Below are 26,122 nucleotides of genomic sequence, written 5' to 3' on the forward strand. Positions count from 1 at the left end.
TCCTTTTCCGTCTTCAGACCCAAAAAAGAATCCTTCCTATGGGGCTCTTTAGCCGCTAAAAGGGATCACTGATAGTCACCAGACTGAAACTGCGGGGACATTTATTAAATCTCTTAGATTACATGTTTCACAACAGCTTGATGTCTGATATACATGGAATGTAGAGAAACAATAACACTACATACACCGTGTTGATGGCCATAAGCAATGTCAAGGGTGGCTCGGTTTGAGCAGTATCAATAGACTGCAAGACAGTTCATGGTCTAACCAGGAGTGGCTCCGGCAGCAGCTGCCCGACAGATCCTCCCACACGTGGGCCCTCTTCCTTCCCTAGAGCATCAGGATCAGGCTTAGTGGGGGCACCCGAGTTCAACTCAACAATTTTATTGAGGATCAAGAACCCTTTGGATCGTTAACTCCCTTCTCAGTAAACCAAGATGGACTTCTGATTGCCTCTGGAAATGAACGGAAGCCAGATCTTGTTTGCAGACAAGTGCAGCATCTTTTTTTTTTTTTTTTCCCTCAAATGGAATGTGTGGCTAATGTTGAAAAACTGGGACACTGCACATATGGATCTGAATTTTCAGATCTTTTGAAAAATTATTGGATTTGGCACCACTGGCCCCTTATCTCCTGGAGCCATCAGCTGGCAGTACAGGACGGCCTCCCACCTGACCCGAGGGTGTGCTCTTCAGCTCCCTGTGGGACCACCTGCCCCTACTGTGTTAGTCTGCCGCCCATGCTCCTTCACCCAACCTTCCACCTCTGATTATGTGAGGCATTCAGTGGCACCCTCGAAGCACGAGGCACTGTGCAAGTCCCTCGAAATAGGTACATTCAACACAGCTCCTACCCTGGAGGAGCTCGCAAACCAAGTATATACCAGTGAACTACAGCGTTGCCAGCTAAGTGCAGAACAAAAGAAGGCATAAACACGGTGCAGCACAGGGACTCTGCCCGAGAAGCTGGCTGGAGGTCTTCCGAAGGTCACTGAGCTGGATTTTGAAGGGTGAATATGAGTGATTCAGGCAGGTGGTTGGTGGGGAATACTGCAACTGTGAGGATGGAATGGAGAACATTTATACGGTCTTCTGTCCATCTGCTGCCTATTGCACAGGGGAACCTCTCAAGCCAGCAACTGCCTTTCCCCTGTCCGGTGTCAGGTGGGAGGCTGCCCTGATTGATGTTGGTCTGTCTACAACCCTCTGCCCAGGCCCTCCTATACCTTCCTTCTGTCAAAACATCAGAGAAGTTTCACCTCTACCAAGAAGAACCTGCCTGATTAATCCCCATTTACCTCCAGTTACTTCAACTAAGGCAACACTCCCATTCTGGGAAAACTGGTTACCTGAGGGTGATTCTGTTATTTGAGCTCTTTGTTTTGGAACCGCTGACATTCGAAGACTAGATCAGCATTCCAACTAATTCCAAGTAAGTGTTTATCAAGTACCTACATATTTGATATGAAGGCCTTCTGTCATATGTATCATTTTTGACTCCAGCAACAACCCAGCTGAGAAAGAAGACAAACACAAAGAAACTAAAAACAGATTGCAATTCAGAAAACATTTATTAAATGCCCGGTATTCACAATTTTTAAAATCTCTCCATCCATCCAACATCCACTGAGCACTAACAGGGCTAGGCGGTGGACTTGGCACCTGGAAATGGAGATGCACTAAATTTACAAGCTAGTAGGCAAGATAGGCAAATAAACCCCTTACAGTAATTTTCCTGCCAGAGCAATGTTCAAAGTACAGCAACAACTTCAAGGAAGAAGTGTTTCAACTGCTCCTAGGGATACTGGGCAGATATCATGGAGGATATAAGCTCTAGCCGCTTATCTTGTTGACTTTGCATTATGACATTTTACCACATACAAAGAAATACGGAGACTAGCACAATGAATCTCCACATATCTATGACACAGCTTTAAAAGGAGTAACTCATAGCCACTTTTGATTCATTTATACCCCCACCTACTTCCCTCCTTCCCTTCATATTGTTTTGTAGCCAATCCTAGATGTTTTAATTATTTTATCCATAATACTGATCTAGAAATGTCTGGATTTTCCACTGTGCTTAGTCACTCAGTCGTGTCCGACTCTTTGCGACCCCATGGACTCATACCCCACCAGGCTTCTCTGTCCATGGGGATTCTCCAGGCAAGAATACTGGAGTGGGTTGCCATGCTCTCCTCCAGGGGGATCTTCCCAACCCAGGTCTCCCATATTGCAGGCAGATTCTTTATCGCCACCTGGGAAGTCCAAGAATACTGGAGTGGGTAGCCTATCCCTTCTCCAGGGGACCTTCCTGATCCAGGAATCCAACCGGGATCTCCTGTGTTGCAGGCTGTTTCTTTACCAGCCAAGCCACCAGGGAAGCCCTCTAGTAACTTCTTTCTCCCTATCTATTCTTTAGTCAGTGACTCCACCAGAGTTAAATACCCTGATTCCTGCCAGTAACCCCAAACCCCTGGCTGGTTCACGGTAAAGATGCCAGACTTTACTGGGGCCTTTGAGTTGGCTGAAGGAAAAACCTAAGCTGATCCACTGAAAACGCTATCCCAGCCTATCTGGAATACTGACCATGTTCTTTGGGCCTTTGGCCCTGGTAAAACTGCTAATTCCTTAGGAGCTTGTGGAGTCCCTAACGTTTGGACAAAACGGGGGCTACATTTCACGTTCCCATGTGCCCTTAGCAGCCTTCCCAGAAATCTCTGACAGTGTAGGGCTTGCTCTGCAGACAGAGCTGTCCCACACTTGCTTCCTGTCAGCACTTTGATCCTGACTGGGTGGGGGAGCCTGGTCACACCTGTACAGAGCCCACCTCTGTCTGGGCTCTCTACCTTCCACTCCTTCAGCGTTTCTGTCTCTCTCTGAAAGGTACCAACATCACGCAGCTACTCAATCCAGAACATCACCCAGGACTCCCTCCCCCTCCTAATTCTGCCTGTTCTTTTAAAGCCATCCGCTACTGCCCACCTCCATCATCACCCTTCCATCTAGGCCACCAGTCCCTTCCCTCAAGTAAGGCAATATTTAACCACGTTTCTACCGTTGGCATCCAATCCCACCCTCCAGTTCTCCACGCAGCAGCTCGATCTTCGTGAAAAACCCTATCACGGTTCCTACCATTTATGGGATCAAGACCAACCTCCCGACCGTAAGCCAAAGAAGTCTCGCTTACGTCTTCAAGCTTCATCCGCTGCATCTCCCTCCCGGGCCCGCAACCCAAACGCTCTTTTCGGGGCTGGTTTTCTCGGATCTCTGTGCTCTTACCTGGGAAGCGCCTTTTCTCTCGTAAATAATGAAAGCTACACCTAGTGCGCCCTCTTTTACGTGCGGTTGTCTCACATCAGCCCGCAACAACACCTAAGAAATCATCTTCATCTTGCAGAAAGACAAACTGCGGATGGGCACCTTACCCATGGTCACACGGCTAGTGAGCGGAGGAACCGAGGCTCGGATTCAGATTCACGGCTCCAGAGCCACGGACTTAACCCTGGAGCGCCAGCGCACTCGAACACCCTTCCAGCGCTGCAGAGATAGCTCTCAGCCGCCGACCCGCGCCCAGGCAGCGCCAGTTCCGGGATCGGGGCGTTCGGAAGGGGGACGAGGCTTCTGATTGGCCGCCTCCGGCGACGGAGGGCGGGACAGAGAGAGAGGAGGGCACAGGGGCGTCGCGGAGAAATGACGCAACGCCGCGGCTCCTTAAAGGCGCCGGCCGCTCGCAGGGCGGACGGCGCAAGCGCGTTCCGGAGGCTCGGGCTGGATCTTGTTTCGCCGAGCGCGGGGCCGAGCGGGCGGGGCGCGCGCGGGCCGAGTGGACTGGGCGCGCGCCGAGCGCAGGCGGCTCGCGGGGTCCGGCGAGGCGACTTCCAGATCCCCCACGGGCGGGCGGAGGAGCGGGTGCCGCGATGGCCGAGGGCAGCGCCGTGTCCGACCCTCAGCACGCCACGCGCCTGCTGCGCGCGCTGAGCTCGTTCCGGGAGGAGTCCCGCTTCTGCGACGCGCACCTGGTCCTCGACGGGGAGGAGATCCCGGTGCAGAAGAATATCCTGGCTGCAGCCAGCCCGTACATCAGGTGAGGCGGGGGCCGGGCGGAGCCGCGCAGCCCCGGGCCCGGGGGCGGGGCGCGGAGCCCCGGGTCCCCAACCCCCGCCTGCCGCCGGGGTCCCCGTGGTCAGCTCTCGGCTCGTTGTGCCTCCCGGGAGACGCCCCGGCCGCCGGGCCTCACCCCCGCCCAGGACAGCCGCCCCGAGGCCCGGCCCTGCTCCCTGGAGCGGACCCTGGACCGCAGTCCCCACCGCTGCCGTCCCTCGCTCCTCGGGTCCCCGCCGCTCGGCCTCCGAGGCCCCCAGACGCCGTGCTGGGCCGGACCCGGGCCCGCACCCGCGCGCAGGGCGGGGCGGCGCTGGGGAGAGCCTGTCCCCTCGCCCGGGGCCCGGCCCGCGGATCCCGGCTTAAGTTTGCCGTTCGCCTCGGAATCGACGGGCGGTGGGCCGGGCCCTGCGCCGCGAACGCGGCCAGGGAGCGCCCCTCCCACGGAGAAGCCGAACACACGCCTCCCCTCCGGTGCGGGCAGAGGGAAAACCCATGGGATGTTTTCCTTAGGATGGACAGCCCGACCCGCCCCCCCCCCCCACCCCGCCCCCCCCCCCACCCCCGCCCCACCTCCACTCCAGGCCCGGGCTCTTCGCAGAAGTGACTTTGCCACCCCTGTGGGTCCTCGTTTAAAAATAAGGGCAGTGTCTTATAGACGGACGTTACAGTAAGCTGTCGCACATTTCGAAAGACTTATTGTAATTCTCAGGATGCTGTTATACAATCCGAGGACCATGATGAGATTTTAGCGATTTAGAGAAGGCATTTTAAAACGAAGATCAGCCTGTTTTGTCAGCTCAACTAACGAGGTGATTTGAAGGTGGATAGGACAGTGTTCATACAAGGGTATCACATCTTGCAGGGGCTGGTATGTTGTAGGAACTTTCTTGCAGACTGAGTTGCTCTTTTAATAAAAGATGGAGAAAATGCTAAAAGCTGGAGAAACTACCCAGTAAACTGGTTAAATATAGACTAATAGTAGAGAATGTCACTAGAATTGACAGGTCAGAAAAAAGGAAAATGATGTGTGCTGTAGACTCAAGCCTTGTCCTAGCAGACCTCAGCACACAAATTGCCTTTTAACCTGTGCGTTAAGAGACATCTGTGCCTCGTCAGAAGCATTTCAACTAATTTCTGGTAACTTCTGGCTCTTCCTGGCTCGCTTTCTTAAAATCTATTTGCACTGTGTGGATTTCAAAGGTGGGCTTGGGATGAGTTCATCTTAGTGTGGGGTTTCGATTGCTCACGTGACAGATAGCTCACGGCTGGCAGTTTAGAGCTTTTGAGCAATCAATATAAAATTGGGATCAGCAGGCTAGCATCTTCCTGTGTACAGAGAACTCCTTGTTTGAGGAAATGCTGAGGAAAACTACTTTAGATGCATTCTTGTCGTTCTGTAAGTGGCATCCAGCTGGCTTAAAAGAAAACCGTGAATCACCAAATACATGCTTTCTGTTCCCTTGGCATGCTTCATTTTTCTCCATAGCCCTTACCAAGATAATATACCCTGCATTTTACTCATTTACTTTGTGGTTCTTCCCCAACCACAGTGTAAGCTCCATGAGGCCAGGGACTTTGCTTTTGTTCATTTCCACATCCCTGGCATGCAGAAAGACCAGTGCCTGGTGGTTAGCAGATGAGTGGAAGCAGGGACTGTCTTCTTTTTTGCCACAGCCGACTGGACACGAGGGGACCAGTTCTGGTTCATTTCCATCTCAGACGCTCAGTTGTCTCTGATGGAGAAGAGCCCTGCACCTGCTTTGTGCTCCCAGCTTTCACTCTTTTTTGAGTTGTCAGTAGATGACTTCATCTCGGCTTCAGCCCACTAGTCTGATCATTGAGGGATAAAATGTGTCTTCCTCTCATTTAATCTTGGACCAACCCTGTGCAGAAATAGGTAACTGGGCTTTAAACCCCTCACAGGTCTGCACACAGGTCTCCAGAAGTATCACTGGCAAGGTATCACTGCTGTATCTGCCAAGTTAGGAAAGATGGGGTATCTGCTTGTAACATAGTGGCACATATGATAATATTCAGTAATATTAGTTTATACTAGTAGTAATTTAGGTGAGAAATATTAGTGATCATAGTAGCAGAGCCAAAAGGGACTTCAAACCCTCTAGTCCAATTCTGTTAACCTTCCAATTAAAAAAATGGAACACGGTGGGCATTAGTGGTTTATATTACAGTGAGGTTACCAGCACTTAGTGATTCAACTAGGATTAGACTCCAGGTTAGTGATACCTAGTCTCCTTCTTGTTTACCATACCAAGTTATAGCATTATTTGCGTTTAACTAGTCTTTGTGTAAACTCTCTTACTGACTTTGTTTATTAAGTACTTTCACATACTGTCTCATTTTGATTTTTATTTTCAGCCATCTTGCACAGTAGGTAGGGCAGTTATTTTTAACATTTTCTAGGTAAATATGAATTGGTCAGTATGTGTTTTTTCAGGGATTGATTGACTGCTGTAGGTTTATTTGGTCATTGAAGCTGTATATTTGTTCCTGGGGTTCTTTTAAAATTATCAGTCTCAAGGCTTCTTCAAAGTAATATGACTACTTTGTATTAGTATTTAGATACGAACTGTTTAATTTTTGATGCTGATTTTATTGGGCTTTTATAGTATCTCCATTTTGTTTGAGTGAAACTTGAAGGAGTTATAGTGAAACAAAATGAATTGGTATGTTCTAGAACTTGATGTTTCTTACTTTCTCTTTTGAAGCGTAAACACTTAGGTCTGCGATGTCATAAATGAAAGGATTGGGTGTTTGCAAATTTGGTAGTCTGAGCTTTGTTTAAAGTCTCCGGTTTGCCTGGTTTTAGTAAGTGTCATAGGTGTCTGAAGTTGTGTGGCTTAGAAACAATGTTATATATTGTTTCTGTATCATCAGCCAAGGGAACCAATCCAACTTTGTGGCACTAGGAATTGAAGCAAATCATTTGGCATAGTTTTTACTCCATATAAAAAGTCTTTTAGCCTAACTTGGTTTTAATCTTTTCCTGTGCTTTATCTTTGGTGTAGCATTTGTTTTTCCTCCTGATCGTCTTAGCACCAGAAGACTTTCATTGTAAAAGGAAAAAGGCAGGAAAACCTAAATTCAGCAACAAACTCCTAATGATCACCTGAAGGAAGGCTGGGTGGGGCATGTGTCACACCGCCCAAGATTGAGGCGCTCCAGGGAGGATGGGCAGAGACTCCCAGAGCTCGTCACTCCCCACAGCTTACCGTGGGATGCTGCTTTCCCGGCATGCCCTCTGCCCAGCACTTTCTCATGATCCCTGAATGGCATTTTCCCTTCGCTTTGTTGGCAAAAAAAAAAACAATCTAAACGTAGCTGACGACCTTTAAGAATGATGACATTGAATTCAGAGCTCTAATGACGACCCACAGCAACCCTTTCCTTTCTCAGCAACCATGAGACCTTCTGGGAAAGGTTCCCTGAGGCTTGTAGGAAATTTCCTTTTCTCCTGAGTATTGCAAAGTTTGCTTTGCTTCATGTCTTAGGCTCTTCTCATTCTGGCACAATTCCCTTGATCTGGTATGGAGTTCGCCCTCCTCTCTTTCATAAACTGTGGCTCTTGGGGTGTGATGTCTGTGAAAGAATTTGCAAGTGAATTGCCGTGTGGTTCTGTGGTGGTATAATAGGGCTCTGTACAGGTTCCAGTCCCATATCCACTTTGGGGAATTTTGGTTTTTCTAGGGAATCTGTTGGAACAGGAGTTTGTTTAGCTTTTAGTCCCAGAGAGTAAAGGAAAGAAAGATTCCCTAGAATTTGGACCCTGTGATAAGTTAGCCAACAGTAAGAATGGCGATTTCTGTCCCTTGTGTTTTGAGAAAAAGCTGGTCTAGTGGGTGTGGAGTGGAGCCATTGGGCCTAGACTCCAGCCTGGATCATCTTGGACAGTTGTGTGGGCCTTAGTCTGGTCTTCTCGTCTATGAAGTGAGGTTGATCGGGCTCTGTGCTGTTTTTGCTCTGCTCTGTGCGTCTGTCTCTGTCTTACAGCTTTATTGTGCCATCTGTAGTTTTGTTGGGTAGTCCAGTGGTTAAGATTCAGAGCTTCCACTGCCGCGGGTGCAGGTTCCATCCCTGATTGGGGAACTGAGATCCCTCGTGCTATGCAATATGGCTAAAAAGATTTTTTTTTTTAATTTTATTGCACATTGATGTTACAGCCTTCCCTTTGCCTTGTCATGCAGGACTTGGTTGCATATTCTGCTGCATAAATGTAGCTCTGTAGAGTTCTTTTGTTACGAGCGTTTATTTTATGCTCTTAATTTGGATGTGTTCCAAGGCCTAAGTATTGATGAGCCTGTTTTGCCGTTTAAATCTAAAATTTGACTCATAGATGATGCTGGTGAAACTTCTTAACGAGACTAATATGATGCCTGTGGGAGTCCAAGTTTCATGGGAATGTGGAAATTGTTGTCATCCTTTCCTTGGGTACTTGAAACCCGCCCTTTAGTTTCTGAGCACTGATGTCTATTAGTTTTGTCTGCTATGTGCAGAGCAAGCTTTCAGTCCTGAAGTCTCTTTTCTTTCACTTGTGCTTGAGTCTCAAAGCAGCTCATGAATGATTACAAAGGGTTTTGCATAGTGATTGTGACCTGTTAGGTTTCTTAGTCCTCACGGGTTCAGCTGGAAACTCCAGGTTCTGAGATGCTTACTGATCCTGAGCAATCTTTCAATCAACTGTACCTACTCATGCTGCGCTCTGATGGTGATGGAAAATAAACTGGGCTTGAACATCTTATTAATGGATCTAAGCCGTGTTTGGCCTTGTTTGTTTCTATCCGTTTACTGTAAGGCATCCCTAACAACTGCTTAAAAAGATGAAATCTGCCCTGAACAGCTTCAGTCACATGGTTCAAAATGATCATCTCCATTCTCCTCTTCCCCCTCCCCCTCCTCCGCCTCTCCTCCCTCTTCTTCCTCTTCTTCCTTTAGTATTGGATTAAACCTTGTTCTTAATGTGAGATTTTCCAAAACCAATATTGAAGCATGTTCTCTTTCAGAAGATCAAAGAAAGATTTTCTCAGGGTTCCTAAGAAAACCAAGAGCTTGTAAGTTGGAGGTCTAAGTTTAACATAGATTACTTATTTCAGCTGAAAGATACACGTGTATATATACAAGGCAGCGGTTGTCACTCTTAGTAGCAGCAAATGCTCTAATTCTGGACAGGTTCTCAGAAGGTTTCAAATGATGAAACAGATCAATAAAATTCTTGTTAGACTAAGGGATCTAACATTAAGAGAAGTGTTGAATGTTTAGACTTATTGTATAGCTTGCCCAAGACTTGTTACTTTGAGTAAAAAGCAGTGTGGCAGAGGTGCATCTTTAAATCTGAGCGCCATTGAATGCCAGCTGGTAAGCTCTCCCTGTCTTAACTGTGCCCTCTGGCTTCTGCCTCTTCTTCCAGTTGCCATTTTCTTCTGCAAGTTCTCTTCAGTGTTCTTAAAGTAATTTTTATTATATAATTTAGAGAGTTGAGCAAAGTGCTTTTCCACATAGGAGTTCTGGCTTCACAGATTTTTTGTTGTTCAGTTGCTAAGTGGTGTCTGACTCTGTGCCACCCATGGACTGCAGCATGCCACGCTCCTTTGTCCTCCGCAATCTCCTGGACTTTATTCAGATTCGTGTCCATCGAGTTGGTGATGCCATCCAACCATCTCATCCTCTGCTGCCCCCCATCTCTGTCTGCCTTCAGTCTTTCTCAGCATCACGATCTTTTCCAATGAGTTGGGTCTTCGCATCAGGTGGCCAAAGTATTGGAGCTTCAGCTTCAGCAGCAAGTCCTTCCAATGAATATTCAGTGTTGATTTTCTTTAGGATTGACTGGTTGATCTCCTTGCTATCCAAGGATTTAGGTTTGGATAATACAGACCAAGCATCCAGATTATAAAACCACCTTATCCGCTGTTTAAACTATTAATCAGTCTGTCTCATGATATCAAAGTGAGGCTTAAACTCTATTTATATTCCATAAAGAAAACATAATTAGGACAAATAAGGAGTCGTTTTGCTTCTGAGTCCTTTGGGGAGTGGCATCATCCTTTGGAAGAACACAAGTCTATCATTTTGTATGCTCGAGCTATGATATAAATGAATAATTTGTAAGTTGGGATTCTAGGTTAAGGGTGGAGATGCAGGGTGTGAGTGTGACAAGGAGCAGGTTAGGTTGCAACCTTGAATTCTGAGTGCTTCCCATGGGTTGTCTGCCTCCTAAAACAGGATGGGTCCAAAGAAGGAAGGCGATCAAAGGCTCTAGTAAAGCTGGCAAGCACAGCTGTGTGGAGGGTGAAGGTAGTGTGTCCTTCTAAATGTCCTTCATCGCTTAGCTGGAGTTCCTGACCCCTGTGCTCAGAAGAGCGGAGACTGAAGTTGTCTTCCTAAGCATTTATTGCCAAAGAATGTCTTCACCGTAGAATGATGGTCTAATGTTTGCTGCTTTCAATTCTCTATGGGAATAAATTGTGATTTTTTCCCCTTCCTTTCAGAGATTTTAGGAAAATAGAATACTCTGGGAAAATAAGATCTCAGGGAAATATTTTGTTAGATAAAAGAGTTGGCCTTCAGGCAATAAAGCTTTAAGAGGCAGCGCGCATCAAAGTGGAAGTGGGGAAGACTGCTTTTTAAAAATAGACTGTTGTAATGGGGTATAGACCAATACAATGTGCTTTTTTTTTCTTTTTATAGTTAATGTGCTAATGGATATAGAACTTTAAATGTACATTTTTGCTCATAAGTATTTTGTGATTCTTTTTAAAGACCATTTGGCACTTGCAATTTTTGTGTTAACATGAGTAGAAATATTGTAAAACATAGTTTTATAGTCACATTCACATTCATCAGTAACCAAGTGCCTCTGCCTCTGAATAATTCTAAATTGTCATGTATTATTGAGCTCAAAATATTTTCAGACCTTTGTCACTTGAATTGTACAAAACAGTCAGTTCTCTGAATTGGAGAAACCTCACATTTAAGGTGTGAGTTTGGTCTGCATCTTATCTACCACTTTGAGCCCATTCACTGTGAGTGGCTGGCAGTGTGAGGAGGTGGGATTGGGAAGAGCAAGAAAATCCTTAGAAAGCAAAGTCAGTGCTCACTGTTTGCTGCTCTGTCCTCGCTAGAGCCCACTTCTGCTTCAGTGGGCTGAGTTGGAGGCCAGCAGAAGCCATCGTTGTCTTGAATGTTTCATCTGTTAGTCACAGGAAGAGTTTCCCACAGCCGTCCAGCTTTTCCTCCTCCTGTGCTCCAGCTGGTGTGGGAAGTTCAGACTTAACTCTTGCCGATTAGAGACTTCCTGCAGGTGGTTGGTTGGTTGGTCCTTAGGTTTATTTTCCTGCCTGGCTCCTTAACACTGGTGCCCATGTGAACAGAGCTGCCTTTGCCTGGAAGGAATGAGGCCTGCTGCTTGCAGACACACCAAGATTCTCGTTTCTCTCAGTCCTGCAGTGGAGCAGAAGCAAAGGAGAGGCTCTGCTGCCTTACTTCCTGTCTTTTTACCTGTTGATGAAGCGTGAGGAAAATGGGCATCACGTTCACAGCTGTCAGAACATTCTTTAGAAATGCCATCACCCTTTAACCCATGTGCTTGTGAGCTTGTGAGCTTCTTAAGTTATCTTTGATGTTCACTTAATTTTACACGATATTGTGTGGTGTGGTAGTACCAGAATTTCAAGAACGGAAAAAGAAGAGATTGATTTTATTTTCAGAGGAGTTACTTCTGAAAGTCTGCTCTAAAAAGTGTACTTAAATGACTCATCTAATCATTCGCTACTGTGTTAGTAACCCCCATTCATTACATTTACAGAAACAGCTGTTTTTAAGTAGAGAATATAGATCCTTGGTCAAAAGTTTCCTAAATGCTTGCTCATTCATTAAACTTCTCTTGAGCACTGCATTTATGCACGGTGCTGCCATGTCCTGGGCCTCCAGGGCTCTGGATCCGTGGACTTCGGCTGGCGAGGCAGACAATGAAGAGATCTCGTTACAGAGAGATGTGAGGGGTGGACCGGGGTGGGGTGGGGAGCACCACTCTGAGGAAGAGCTGTCTAACCTGAGATCTGGAGGGGGTGTGGAGGACGGAGAGTCAGTGTGGGCAGAGCTGGGGGCCACAGGGAGAGCACAGGGAACCGAAGTGCTGTGATCCGAGTCACGATTGGATTGGAATACCAGCCCGAGGAGATGATGCGCAGTTGGTGGAGCTACAGGAATCCAGACTGGGGGCAGCAGGGCCTCGTAGCCGAGGTCAGAGCGGTGTGCACACTGCCCCCACCAAGGCCCAGCTCCCACTGGAACACTTCCCAGAGGGCTGTATGTTGGGAGCTGGCTGGGCAGGTGGCAGATACAGGAAAGGGACCACAAACTTTTTTTTCCAATATAGTTTAGTCTGTGTGAGATAGTTTAGATTTTATCAGAAGAGTTTAGGTCAGGCGTTGATGAGAGTCATTTTGGAGGGTGCTGGAATGGTTCATCATGCGAAATGCTGGGCTGGGTGAAGCACAAGCTGGAATCAAGATTGCTGGGAGAATACGCAATCAGATATGAATCTCAGATACACAGATGACACCCTTACGGCAGAAAGTGAAGGACTAAAGAGCCTCTTGATGAAAGCGAAAGAGGAGAGTGAAAAGCTGGCTTAAAACTCAACATTCAAAACACTAAGATTATGGCATCTGGTCCCATCACTTCATGGCAAATAGATGGGGAAACAGTGGAAACGGTGACAGACTTTATTTTCTTGGGCTCCAAAATCACTGCAGATGGTGACTGCAGCCATGAAATTAAACGATGCTTGCTCCTTGGAAGAAAAGCTATGACCAACCTAAACAGCGTATTAAAAAGCAGAGACATTAGTTTGCCGACAAAGGTCCATCTAGTCAAAGCTATGGTTTTTCCAGTAGTCATGTATGGATGTGAGAGTTGGACCATAAAGAAGGCTGAGTGCCAAAGAATTGATGCTTTCAAATTGTGGTGTTGGGGAAGACTCTTGAGAGTCCCTTGGACTGCAAGGAGGTCAAACCAGTCAGTCTTAAAGGAAATCACTCCTGAATATTCATTGGAAGGACTCATGCTGAAGCTGAAACTCCAATGCATTGGCCACCTGACATGAAGAACTGACTCATTGGAAAAGACCCTGATGCTGGGAAAGATTGAGGGCAGGAGAAGAAGGGGACGACAGAGGATGAGATGGTTGGATGGCATCACTGACTTGATGGACATGAGTTTGAGCAAATGTCAGGAGTTGGTGATGGACAGGGAAGCCTGGCGTGCTGCAGTCCATGGGGTCACAAAGAGTTGGGACACAAATGAGCAACTGAACTGAACTGAAAATGGTTCAGACAGGACATAGGAGTCCCCTGGGCTTGGCTTCATCAGTGGAGTTGGAGTGGCTGGAGTAGAGGGATTAGCAGTAGGACTTGGGGAGAAAAAGGGAAGAGCCAGGAGAGCCCAGGTTCACGTCCTATCAGTGAACAATGCTGGTCGTCATTTACTGGGCATATGAAGGACAGCTCTCAAAGACTCTGGCAAGTACAGGCTCCGTCCTCAGAGGTTACAGCTCAGGTGTGAAAGGACAAAGTGTGGAACCGAGGCTGTTTTAATGGTACAGATACTTCCAGCCACAGGCGTTCCGAGGAGGAGGGGCCGCTTTCTTGACCCTAAAGGTGCCAAGGAGGAAACAGTGGAGCCTGGCCTTGGGGATGAGTTAGAGGTAGAGGGCTGGGTGGGGCAGGTGAAGAGAGGGGCAAAGAGAAGGGTCCCGGTTAGCACAGGTGTGCGTGCAGGGGCTCAGGTGTGTGCTCACGATGGTAAGCACGCGGCGCGGGCTGGACTGGGGGCTGGACTGGAGTGGTGGGAAGTGCGGGTAGACGGCCAATTGAGATGGTGTTCTCCAGAGCCCAGCCAATTCGTCTAGAGTTTTACTCAGTCGTTCAGCAGTGGTATTACACCAGTAATGGGAACAGGGCTGTGCTCTGAGAAGGTAGTTTGGTGGTGGTTTGTTCCCAGGGCCACAGAGTTGCTGACTGATTCAGGTCAGCACCCAGGCCCCCATGTCAGTCGTGGCCAAGGTAGACGTTAAAGGAGAAATCAACCGACTGCTATTTGGATGCAGGAATTAGGCTGAAGGAAGAAGGAAGAGCTAACAAGTTTTGAGCCCAGCTGCCTGTGAAGAATGGGGAAGACTACGATCTGTCTCTGAGGCATCCAGTTCAAGGTAGCGTTGCTGTAGAAACACTTTAATCAGGCTCTTCTAGTTGTTGCAGCTTCTACAGAGGGTGACATATCTGTGAATATATGCGTTTCTCATCTCTGCCTCTCTTGACCTCTCGCTTTTTATTCCTTTCCATCCTTCAGGACCCAGTATCCCTTCTTTTGTAATATTTTTCCCGTTCTGCCAAATAATCACTCCCTCCTACAGGCTTCTCTGTGGTGGATGGTGTGTACCTTCAGTGCCGCACGTGTCTGTCTTATTCAGTAAGGAGAAACAGAACAGACAGATGGACTGGGTGCCCTTAGAGCGTCTTTTATCTCCAGGGCCAGAGGCGCTAGATCCATTAGTAAGTCTGTAGGTAAGAGAATTGAGTTGCCTGCAGTCTAAGGGCCGATGAGGAAGTAGGAGATGAGAGTTCAGGATGCTACGTCTTACTTGGAAGTGAGATGAAGCTTTTGGCCGAGGCGTTTTACTATATAACTGAACGTGTATCGGGGACTGGGGGAGAGGGGCAGAATAAACCATCTTAGGACAGATTTTAACCCAGAAGAGAGTCTTGAGTTTTGTACCGCTTTAGATGGCGCAATCAAGCTCAACAAAGTCCCATTTCTGGTGCCAAGAAACCTGGGAGCAGGAACCAAATTCTTTCTTCAAAAGTAGTAGCTCCAGAGAGAGCGCTTTTGTCACAACACGACTAAAGAATTAATAGAGAAGCATTCATTCCCGTGACAACATTTTGGAAGGCATTTTCAGCCTCAGGTTGTTTAGAGACATTTATTAACAGATTATAAATGAAGGAGGCGCCAGAAACAGAAGAGCATTTTGAGATGCTGAAGTGAAAGTCATCGTGAGCTGTCTCTCATTTATTAAAGGGAACTGAAAGGGCAGTGGTGGGCTGCGGGGGTGGGGTGGGGGTGTATTTCAGGCCATAGTGGGTTTTTGTTTTCCTACTCCCACTATCTTTTTTTTTTTTTTTTTTTTTTTAAAGAAAAGTTTCTTAAGCATCGTTTAATGCTTTGGTTTGAACTGCTTTGAAAGGAAGAATACAAAGACATGAAAATACATTCATATAAATTCTTACTTCTCCTTTGAATTTAAATCAGGAGTTCCATTTTGCCTTGGAAAAGGCAGACCTTCATTCTGACTCTATGAGAAGAGGGAACAGAAAGTGAGGAGAAATACGGACCTACTTCTGTGGTAAGAAATTTCAGTAGTATTCAGCGCCATTTGTGTGCAGCAGCAAAGAAGAACCAGATCCACCAGTTTTTAATTAGAGAAGACTTGTGAGAGTGCCCCCAAGAAACTCTCCAGTGGTCCAGTGGTTAAGACTCGGAGCTTCCAACACAGGGGTTGTGAGTTCGATCCCTGGTCGGGAACTAAGATCCCACGAGCCATGTGGTGCAGCCAAAAAGAAAAAAGAGTGCCCCCAAACCAAAGGGGTTTCCTCTTGAGATGGCCGTTTCCATGGGCTCTTAAAGGTTACAGGAGGAGCCTCTTCTAAGCAGCACCTGAAAAATCCTACCCGAGTAGAAAATCTGGAACTGTTTGACAGGTTGAGGCATGAATGTCTTTCTTTTATTTCTAGAAGGCCAGGGTGTGACCAGAACAAGGAATCAGGCTTGTTTCATCCTAGAAGAATTTTCTGCTTCTTAAGTTGCTGCGTCATGGTTCTGTCTTTGAACTCATCTTAAAGTTTTAACATGTGTTTTCAAACCTTGTCTTTTAAAAGGTACATTTTTATTGACTGCTTTACTTTGAAACATATAAGAACTGGATTTACATTTTAAGAATCTTTTTTTTATACAAAAGGTCTTATGGGAAACCACATCAGAGTTCAGTTCTTCACATCTCCCAGAGCTCCGGTTCCGATCAGTGCACTAATCCAGTGTCACAGTTGTGCGCTCTCTACACACACGTACATATGTAATTTCTGATTCATCGTTTCATTTGAAGTCATTTTGTATCCCTCTTATATCTCAAGGTAATGCCCATAATCATTTTTAACAGTTAGCTGTTACGACATCATTGCTGTTCCATATAATTGGCTTCATCATTCCCCTTTGACCTTTTAATTTTCAGTTCTTTTTTTTTTCTCTCCTGAATAGTAGCACTATAAACAAGTTAGAAAAAAAACAAAATTCTTGGTTCTTTTTTCTTGTATTTTTTGTGGGTAAACCCACTTTAGGGACTTTGTCCCAGGCATATCTGTATCTGAAGATAGAGCAGATTTGTTCTTGTTATATGAGACCAGATTACGGTCCAGGAAGACTGGATTATCATATCAAGACCCTGACAGTATGTATCTGACTTTTTTTTTTTCCTTTATATTTATTGCCACTGCCTGGTCACTTTTCCAGGTTGTTTCTCAAAGTTATTACTATTTTGCATAACATTACTATTTTGTTAGGCTGAATTTTTAAATGTTATATGTTTGCTATTGTGAAAATATTTAGAGCAGGGTTTGGCAAACTTTTCTGTAAAGGGTCAGAAGCATTTTAGGCTTTCCAGTCTGTATCCAATCTTGGTCACATATTCTTTGTTTCTTGTTTCAACAACAATCTTTTAAAATATAAAAAAAAATTTTTTAGTTGAAAGGGCATACAAAAACAGGCTGTGGTTTGTAGTGTGTCAGCCATGATCTAGAGTATCTTTTTAAAATTTGGATATGAAATCTTTAACTCTGGAGATCGTCTTTAGTGCTGTTTACATATTGTGTGATGATCTGCATGCCAGTCTTTAGAGAGCAGAGGCTGACAGTCAAGGTTAGTCTTCCCTGGCTCTCTCCCCCTGCCCCCATATTCATCTCTTCCTTCTAGGACATTCTGTAGTGTATCCTTTTCCTTGTCCTTAAAAAAAAAAAAAAGGTAATTTTCATTCCTTTCTGGCTCCTTTTCCTGAACATAAAAGTATGCTTAAGTCCTTCCCAGCACCCAGTAATAGGCAATGCACAAATGTTAAATAAATGCTTCTGATAAAAGCAAACACACTCTGCATCCTCTTCCAACAAGTGCACGATTTTCTTGACTTTGTGCCGACAGTCTGTGAAGGAAGTGTGTATGTATCTCGTCCTTGGTCTCACCTCCTGCTCCCCTCTGCCCGTAGGCGCCTGTCTTCTCACTCCATTAAAACTGTTCTTCTAAAACTACTAAATATAATGGCCAAATCAGGTAAAAAACAACATTTTTTTAGAGTTGATTTACACTGTTGTGTTAATTTCTGCCATACAGCAGAGCGATTCGGTTACACACATACAGACGTTCTTTTTCACTGTGGTTTCTCATGGGGTAGTGAGTAGAGTTCCCCGTGCTGTTCCGTAGGGCCTTGCTGTGTGCCCACTCCATGGATTAGAGCTTCCGTCGGCTAGCCCCTGCCGCCCACTCTACCCTCCCGGCGCCCCGCCCTCAGCCACCAGCAGTCGGTTCTGTCTCTGTGTCCATTTCATAGATAGGTTCGTGTGTGTCCTATTTCAGAGTCCACGTGTAACTGATACCTTATGGCATTTCTTTCTCTTTCTGACTTAAGTGAAAACTTTTAAGTGCCTGTCCTCCTCGACCTGTCTGCTGTGTGTGTCATTCTTGGTTTACCATGCTCTCGACACCTCTTGTCCCATCCCCCAGCCTCCTTTTCTGGTCCCCCGTCTGTCCCCAGACGTGGTGCGGCACCGGCTGTGTCCTCGCCCTGCCCTCTCCCCTCCGCTGTCTCATCTCCTCCTCTGGCCTGAGCCCCAAGCGTGTCCATCTGACGGCCAGGCGCGCAGCCGCCCCAAGCCCAGCCCGGCCCGCTCCCTCTCCCCCCAGGCGGGTGGTCCTTCGTCCGCTGTGGTGGCTGCTGTCCTACCAGGCTCTCCAGGAGGACCTGGGGAGTCCTCAGGGAGGCCACCTCCTCCCTTTTCCCTCAGCGTCAAGTCAACGCCAAGACCTGTCGTGTCATCCTCTCAAGTCTCTGGAAGCCGTCTCCTCTCTGCCATCGCCGCCACTTGGGTTCGAGCTTCCACTGTTTCTGAGTTGTGGCAGGCTCCCTGCTGGCCTGTCTGCCTCTATGCTCAGGCTCCACCCGTCTCCCAAAGCTGCCGCCAGAGTGATGTTTCTAGAGTGTAATTAGATAATGTTCGAAACTCCAGTGTCTTTGGGGATGTGGTTGATTCAGGCACTGGGGCAGGAAAAATAGACTGTGTGCCTAAAGTATTTGTGCCAGCAAGTAAGGAGGGGCTCAAAAGAACATAGAGGCTTTTAGCAGGAACATGGAGCAGCCGTGAAAGAAGTCTTGATGGCCAAAGCTGGAACAATTTGAGCAAGAAAATGAATAACAATAACGTTGGATTATAATCCATAGAATAAAGAAACACTGATGTATCTGAGGATGGATAAAGAAATAAATGGGGGAGAAGAGACAGTCCTTTCTTATAGAAGAAGCTCAATTAGTAGATGTAGAAGCAGGAATAAGAGAATCAGAAACTGCCAGTTGAACACCACGTTAATGCTGCCGGCAAGAGCTACCGGTGGCAACTAAAATTAGTGGGCAAGAGTTTGAGGAGAAAAAGGATATTTGCATATTCTCATCTTAGCTCCCCCAATGTATTTATTAATTACAAAGGGGACAATGGTAACTTAAAGTGAAGAAACCCAACAAACATCACCTAACCAAGTGGCCATGGTTAAGGTCAGCAGTAACAACACATTGACATCATGTTCTCCCTGATGTGAAGGACACAGTGGCAGTCTGGTAGTGTCCCTGCCAGAAATGCTCAGCCTCAGTCTAATCATAAGAAATTCAGTTCAAGTTCAGGGACATTGTACAAAGTAATTGACTAGGGCTCACCGAAGTGTCAGGTCTCGAATGGTGAAGAAAGATTGAGGAAGAGGCGCAGGTTAGGGCCACAACATCTAAGTGCAGTTTGGAACCCTGGGTTGGGTCCCAGAACACAGAAAGGACATGGGGAAAGCTGCTTAAATCTGAATGAACTTAATAGTATTGTGCCAGTCTTTATTTCTTAGCTTTGGTCATTGTACTAAGATTACGTGAGTCAGAGGAAGACAAAGGTCAAATGATGTGGCTTATATGTGGAATCTAAAAGATAAGGATGTAAATGAACTTATTTACAGAACAGAAAGAGATCCACAGAAATAGAAAACAAACTTATGGTTACCAAAGGGGAGAGGAGGGATAAATTTAAGAGTTTGGGATCAACGTATACCACTACTACATATAAAATAGATAGACAATATGGACCTGCAGTATAGCACAGTATAGAACTCTATTCAGTATTTTGCAGCAACCTGTAAAGGAAAAGAGACTGAAAAAAAAATATATGTATGAATAACTGAATCACTTTGCCGGACACCCCAAACTGACCCAACATTGTAAATCAATGCTACTTCAGTTTTAAAAAATTAAAAATAAAAACTTTTTTTCTTTTGAATGTTTTGTATTGGGGCATAGCTGACTAACATGTTGTGATGGTTTCAGAATACAGCAGAGGGACTCAGCCACCCATGTACACGTGTCCACTCTCCCCCAAGCCCCCATCCGGGCTGCCACGTGACACTGAGCAGGGTTCCCTGTGCTGTGCAGCAGGTCCCTGTTGGTTATCCGTTTAAACACAGCAGTGTCCATGCCCATCCCAAACTCCCTAACTATCCCTTCCCCCTGGCAGCCGTAAGTTTGTTTTATAAAATCTTTTTTTTTTAAAGATACTGTAAGTTTATTAACATTAGTAGATATGCTCCATGAAGGGTATACAAGAACCCTACAACTTAAAACTTTCCCGTGAGTCTAAAATTATTTCAAGTAAAGAGGTTTCTCCATTTCCCCTCCAGGTGAAGTGCAGATTCTCCCGCATGGTCTTTCAACTTGGGTCTATTTGATTTCTTAAAAATCATTTGAGGTTCAGTTCAGTTCAGTCGCTTAGTTGTGTCCGACTCTTTGCAACCCCATGGACTGCAGCCTGCCAGGCCTTCCTGTCCATCACCAACTCCCAAAGTTTAGTCAAACTCATGTCCATCGAGTCGGTGATGACATCCAACCGTCTCATCCTCTGTCATCCCCTTCTCCTCCTGCCCTCAATCTTTCCTAGCATCAGGGTCTTTTCAAATGAGTCAGCTCTTCTCATCAGGTGGCCAAAGTATTAGAGGTTCAGCTTCAATATCAGTCCCTCCAGTGAACACCCAGGACTGATCTCCTTTAGGATGGACTGGTTGCATCTCCTTGCAGTCCAAAGGACTCTCAAGAGTCTTCTCCAACACCACAGTTCAAAAGCATCAATTCTTCGGTGCTCAGCCTTCTTTATAGTCCAACTCTCACATCCATACGTGACCACTAGAAAAACCATAGCCTTGACTAGACAGACCTTTGTTGGCAAAGTAATGTCTCTGCTTTTGAATATGCTGTCTAGGTTGGTCATAACTTTCCTTCCAAGGAGTAAGTGTCTTTTAATTTCATGGCTGCAGTCACCATCTGCAGTGATTTTGGAGCCCAGAAAAATAAAGTCAGCCACTGTGTCCACTGTTTCCCTATGTATTTCCCACGAAGTGATGGGACCAGATGCATAATCTTCGTTTTCTGAATGTTGAGCTTTAAGCCAGCGTTTTCACTCTCCTCTTTCACTTTCATCAAGAGGCTCTTTAGTTCTTCCTCACGTTACTACGTGTTTTTGTCCGGAACAGCACAGGGCAGTGGCGTGTCCTGGGTGCATGGTATCAGGCCCAGGATAGCCACTTGTCCCGACGTCGTCAGTGTTGGTTTGATCACATGGTTAGAGATGGTGTCTCCTGGGTCAATCTCACGCCTCGTTGTAATTAACATGTAACTTAAGGGGTGAGACTTGGAGGTTATGTGAACATTCTATTCCCCACCAACTTTCCCTCCCTAGTTTCAGCATCTGAGTACCCTGTGTTACTGTCACTCCTCCTGTATTTATTAGTCAAGTCTCCTAAATTTTAGGGGTAAGCAGCTGGGCAGGAAATCAAACGATTACCACGATAAGGACAGTGGAGGGAGAAACAGGCTTTCAGCAGACTGGGACAAAGCATTTATTGTAGAACAAAGGAACGGGTACTTTATCCAGAGGCTTCAGATGAGCAAGTTTAAAACTCAAGACTCCTAGAAATGGCCAGCACCATTTCGTTTCACTGACATTAAACCATGGTTAGAAGTGGGGCTGGTCAGTTTCTCAAGGGTGGGGACCACCAGCTGGTTGAGGTCCAGTTTTTAAATCCATGTCCAGTGCTGAATGCCGTGCAAAACAGAGTCACCATTTTTATGGGTTTGGTTTTTGTAGTCTGTACATCTTTCCCTCTGGCAATTGCTGCATTTCTGCAGGAATAATTAATGTCCCCCACGGTCATGTGCACCCACTGTCCCGCCCTCCCTGTCCCCCAGACTCACACCCTGACTCACACTCCGCAGTTCCCTTGAGCTGTCCCTGTTTGAGGGCCACTTCACACTTTTCCACATTCTCTTATTTCAGGAGACATCATCTTCCCTAAGATAGATTTCTCTTTTGTTCAAATCACACGACTCTGGAAGGCAGATATTTTGTGTTTTCATATTTCTTCCAGATATCGATGTCACTGGATGTGGTTACTCAGAGCAGATCTAAATATGAAACACTGTATTTCGTCTTCAGAGCGGATGATGTGATAAGAGGAGGAAAATGGAAAGCGTTTTTGTGAATCCTCGCAGGCTCTGGGTCGGGGCGGTGGTCAGGGCGGGTGGAGACCGTGGAGGCATCCTCTGCAATGAAGTGGCTCTGCTTCGGCCTCATTACTGGGGGCTGGGTGGGTGGGCAGACACCCAAACAGTAACCTTTGGTTTCCTGGAATCCTTTTCTAAGCTTCACACGTGCCCATCACTCCATAGCTGCTAATTTTCTGCGCGGTGCACCAGAGCTGTGCGGGGATGGCACTGAAGCAGGCAGTCAGGCTTATGCACAGAGTACAGGCCTCCCCTTCAGCCAGTGTCCATTTGGGCCTCAGTACAAAGGCCGATGATTTCCTCGGGGGCCTCTGGGTGGTGGAACATTTGAGCTTTCAGTTCTTGAATTGCTGACTGCAGCACACCCGGGTCGGAGGCTGGCGAGAGCGCCACCTTCCCCCAGTGTGGACCAACCCGCGGGCGCTGTGCAGGGAGCGTCCAGCTGCGTGGCTGGGGGGTAATGCCGCTTCTGAACACTGGTGCTGCGTTTGTTTTAGACCCAGACGAGCACAGTAGCTGATCACTGCAGCGCTGAAAGCCCTGGCTGTGTGCTGTTACCAAGTCCCTGATGTTTCCCACAGCCCCTTCAGACGCTCGATGGGGTAGAGCAGGGAGCCAGAGTCCTTGCTTTCAGAGGCGTAGGCATGAGACAAACACCATCTATTTGATAGTGGCAAATTCTAGGAAGAGAAATAAAGCAGGGAGGGGAAAGGGGTGTTATTTTAGATAACACAGTACCTGGGCCGCTCTTTGTGGGTGTTACTGGAGCAGAGACCTAAAGTCAGTGAAGGATTAAATCTTCCCCTAATCAGGCAAGTGGGAGGCAGACAGAATATTCCAGGCAGGAGGGCACACATCAGACTAAGCTGGGAAACTTTGAAAATATACACTGTCTTGGACCTGACATCATCGGTCTAGGACCTGCTTTATCTGTAAAAAGCTCTCCAGAAGATTCTGGGAAGCAGGTTGGGGAGCTGCTCTTAAAATCCATTAAAATTATGAGTCATGCCAGGATCTATATGAGGGGAAAAGTTTTGATGGTAAATAAAAACCACACTCTCTCTGGGTGAAAAAAAAAAAAAGACTTGGATACAGAGAGAAATGAATAGAAATTAAGGAAATAACAAAGGAAAAGAAATAACATTGGACCCACTTTTGTAATAATGTTCAATTCTTAAGAGTAATAGAGAAATGTGACCCTGCTCCCCATTTCTGGTTTTTTTCATGGCACCCCCTGTGCCGGTGGCAGTTCCCAGACGGGTCACACAATACCATGACCTGAGCACTCTCTGGTTTTTCTCCTCACTGCCCCTTGCCTTTGCAGGGCCCTGTAGGTGGAGCGTCGTGGGGATCAGCTGGCCCGTGTAGGTCCAGGTGCCGTGTGAGGGAGTTACTAGAGGTTATTGTTTGCGCCTGCTTCGTATCCCACTGTGCACCCCAGGATCTCCTTGGGCCTCCCTCTGGGACACGTGGTCACGTGTCAGGCATCTGTGTAAATGCATGTCTCCCGGGTGGATGGAGTTCTCAGTGGGTGGGAGCTGGGAGATAGACAGGTTCCTGCATTCCCAGCCGCCAAAAAGCAAGCCTTGTCCTGAGAGGATGCCGTCGGTTGATGGAAATATTGCCTGCACATACGTAGTTCATGAAGTCAACTGGGACTAAAAAAAAAAAAATCATTTGAAAAGTAGACTTTCTTTTTAGAGTGAATTTCATAGGAAAACTGAGGAAGAGAGAGGTTCCATAGCCGCCTACCGGCACACGTGCAAATCCTCCCCCACCAGAGGGGAACCTCGGTCACAACCGACGACCCTCCACTTCCCCATCACCACCCAGGGTCCATGGTTGACACTAGGGTTCACCCTTGGTGTGCATTTTGTGGGTTTGGGCAGACGCAAGATGATCAGTGTCTACCATCATGGTAGTGTACTGACCAGTGTCGCTGCCCTGAGATTCCTCTGCCCAAAAGGCCCATTTTGGGTATGGCTTTTAGGAGCTCATGAAGACTTGAGAGGGGGTGTCCGTAAGACAGACTCCCCGCAGTGCAGACGTCATCAGGGGGGCCTCCGTGGGCATATGCACTGCTGAGCCTGCCGCCCTCTGCTCTTGGGAGCTGCCCGGTTTGACGGGAATCATTGGAAACAGTGTGAGTAATGCCCGTGAACTGCCCTCCCTGGAGTTCCTGTGAAGCATGACTCCCTGAGCATTGCATTGTCCTGTATCCTGTCTGAGTAGGTTTCTTTGCTCTTATTGGAGACTAGCCTTTGCAGCTGAGGGGAAGAAAAGTCACTTAGATGTCTTCTGTGTCACTGTCCCCTCAAATCCCAGAGTCAGTAATGTCTGCGCTGAGGAGGAGGACCAGACCTGATGATCCCGGTGCTCGTTAGGACATCTAGGCTCAACTGAACTTTCCCAGCCGTTGGAAGCCGGTTAGAAGAGGACAGTGTATAACCAGCAGAGGACTTTGCTCTGTTACACTTATTTAAAAGTCATGGACCTCTTTCATAGATGTAAAACTGAATAATACCAGCTTCTTTATTAGGCAATGACTTTTTTCTTATTATACCTCTTTTCAGTGTTGTCAAAAGAAAGCAAAGCTGATTTTATTTCACTTCTGTTTAATAGAACAGAAAATATGTGCTTGCCCAGAGAGTAGGTAATTGGAGGGAAAAGGAACTCACACCGCATCACCCACAGGAGGCATGTTATAAATCCTCAGAAACAGATTGAGTTGGCTGGACTGTATCATCTAGGACTCAACAGATGCGTCTCCAGAGCAGAGTCTCCACAGTAACTCTTGGGTCTGTTTCAGCAGTTCAGCCCAGGAGTGTTCAGGGATGGGGGAGCTCTCAAGTCACCTCATTTAACCTCTTCTCTCTACAAACAGGAGAGCAGGGATGGTGAGGGGGGAGCGCCTTGCCCTGGAAACAGAAAACTGGGCAAGAACGCGACAGGCATGGATGTTTATATCTGAGCTCCGGCAGCCCCGTCTTAGAATACTCCCCACTATTCCTTGTTGTAAAGAGTCTTATGAAACTCTCAAAGTGATATTTTAAGACTACTGCAGCTTCTGGGAGAGTTAGTTAGTTGACGTCACATAGTAATAAAAGCAAGGATATTGTGACTTCCGATGGATGAATTCATGTATGATTCCAAACCTGGGGCAGAGACAGAAAACGAGAGAAGAGGGAGAGCAGCAATATAGGTACAGTCCATTATCCGTAAAGTAATCCACAAGGATATATTGTACAACACAGGGAATATAGCCAGTGTTTTATAATAACTGTAAATGGACTGTAACCTTTAACAACTGTGAGTCACTATATTGTGCACCTGTAGCTTATAACACTGTACATCCACTGTACTTCAATTAAAAAAGGAATTGATTTACCTGCTATTATATATGGACTGGACTTCCCTGGTGGGTGGTAAAGAAGCCACCCACCAATGCAGGAGACCTGGGTTTGATCCCTGGGTTGGGAAGATCCCCTGGAGAAGGAAATGGCAACTCACTCCAGTATTCTTGCCCGGAGAATCCCATGGACAGAGGAGCCTGGTGGGCTACAGTCCATGGGTTGCAAAAGAGTCGGACACGACTGAGCGACTAGACGACAACAACAAATATATGGACTAACTATAGAAACAAAGCTGTCAGTTATTAGCTCTTTGGCTTAGCCTTTTCTTTTTTAAAATTAACTCATTCAGTCCAATTCATTGAATTCTCGGTTATATGCGATATGTGGCAAGGGAGATAGAAACGATGTGCAAGGTGAGAAAGTTCTAGATTAAAAAGGGAAAGTATGGAGGAAATATGTTGGTAGATATTGGGAAAATGAGGGTACTTGAGACAAATGTGGAACAATGGAACAAAAACTGTAGAGATTTAGTTGGGAGATAGGGAAGTGAAGACAAAAGGAGGAGGAATAAGACAAGTTTATAAGGTTTATCGGTGAGAAAGGATGGTGACTATCTAAGAGATGAAAGAAGGAAGTCATTGCGAATGGTCATGGGCTGTGAAGCAAGGCAGTTTCACAACCGGTCTGAGCGACTCTTAGCGTCTCAGATGGGAAGGGACTAACAGCCAACTTTGACTACATTCCTGACAGAC

General features: G+C 46.5%; 1 protein-coding gene and 1 long non-coding RNA gene across 7 annotated transcripts in view; one reads left to right on the forward strand and one right to left on the reverse strand.

Annotated features, from left to right (window-relative positions):
• Positions 1-1,551: 1,551 nt before the first annotated feature.
• On the reverse strand, positions 1,552-3,684 carry LOC112580198. Of its 2 annotated transcripts, none has more exons than XR_006546406.2 (2): positions 3,428-3,684; positions 1,552-1,661 (listed from the first exon to the last, which is right to left on the reverse strand). It is a non-coding gene; the product is annotated as an uncharacterized LOC112580198 (long non-coding RNA). The 2 variants fall into 2 exon arrangements; XR_003104467.2 differs by having other exon boundaries at positions 3,282-3,653.
• An 81-nt stretch (positions 3,685-3,765) lies between these two features.
• Positions 3,766-26,122, forward strand: part of GAN (gigaxonin) — a 49,296-nt gene continuing 26,939 nt past the window's right edge. For 2 of the 5 annotated variants that reach the window (XM_006044477.4, XR_006546405.2), the window contains exon 1: positions 3,766-4,086. In XM_006044477.4, coding sequence (XP_006044539.1) covers positions 3,920-4,086 — 167 coding nt within the window. In that variant the 5' untranslated portion in view covers positions 3,766-3,919. Of the gene's footprint in view, positions 4,087-14,226; positions 14,329-15,428; positions 15,523-26,122 lie in introns of all 5 variants that reach the window. The other 3 variants (XM_025268443.3, XM_006044478.4, XM_044932147.2) reach the window with 3 other exon arrangements.

Source organism: Bubalus bubalis, chromosome 18 (genome assembly GCF_019923935.1).
Source record: "Bubalus bubalis isolate 160015118507 breed Murrah chromosome 18, NDDB_SH_1, whole genome shotgun sequence".
NCBI lineage: Eukaryota > Metazoa > Chordata > Mammalia > Artiodactyla > Bovidae > Bubalus > Bubalus bubalis.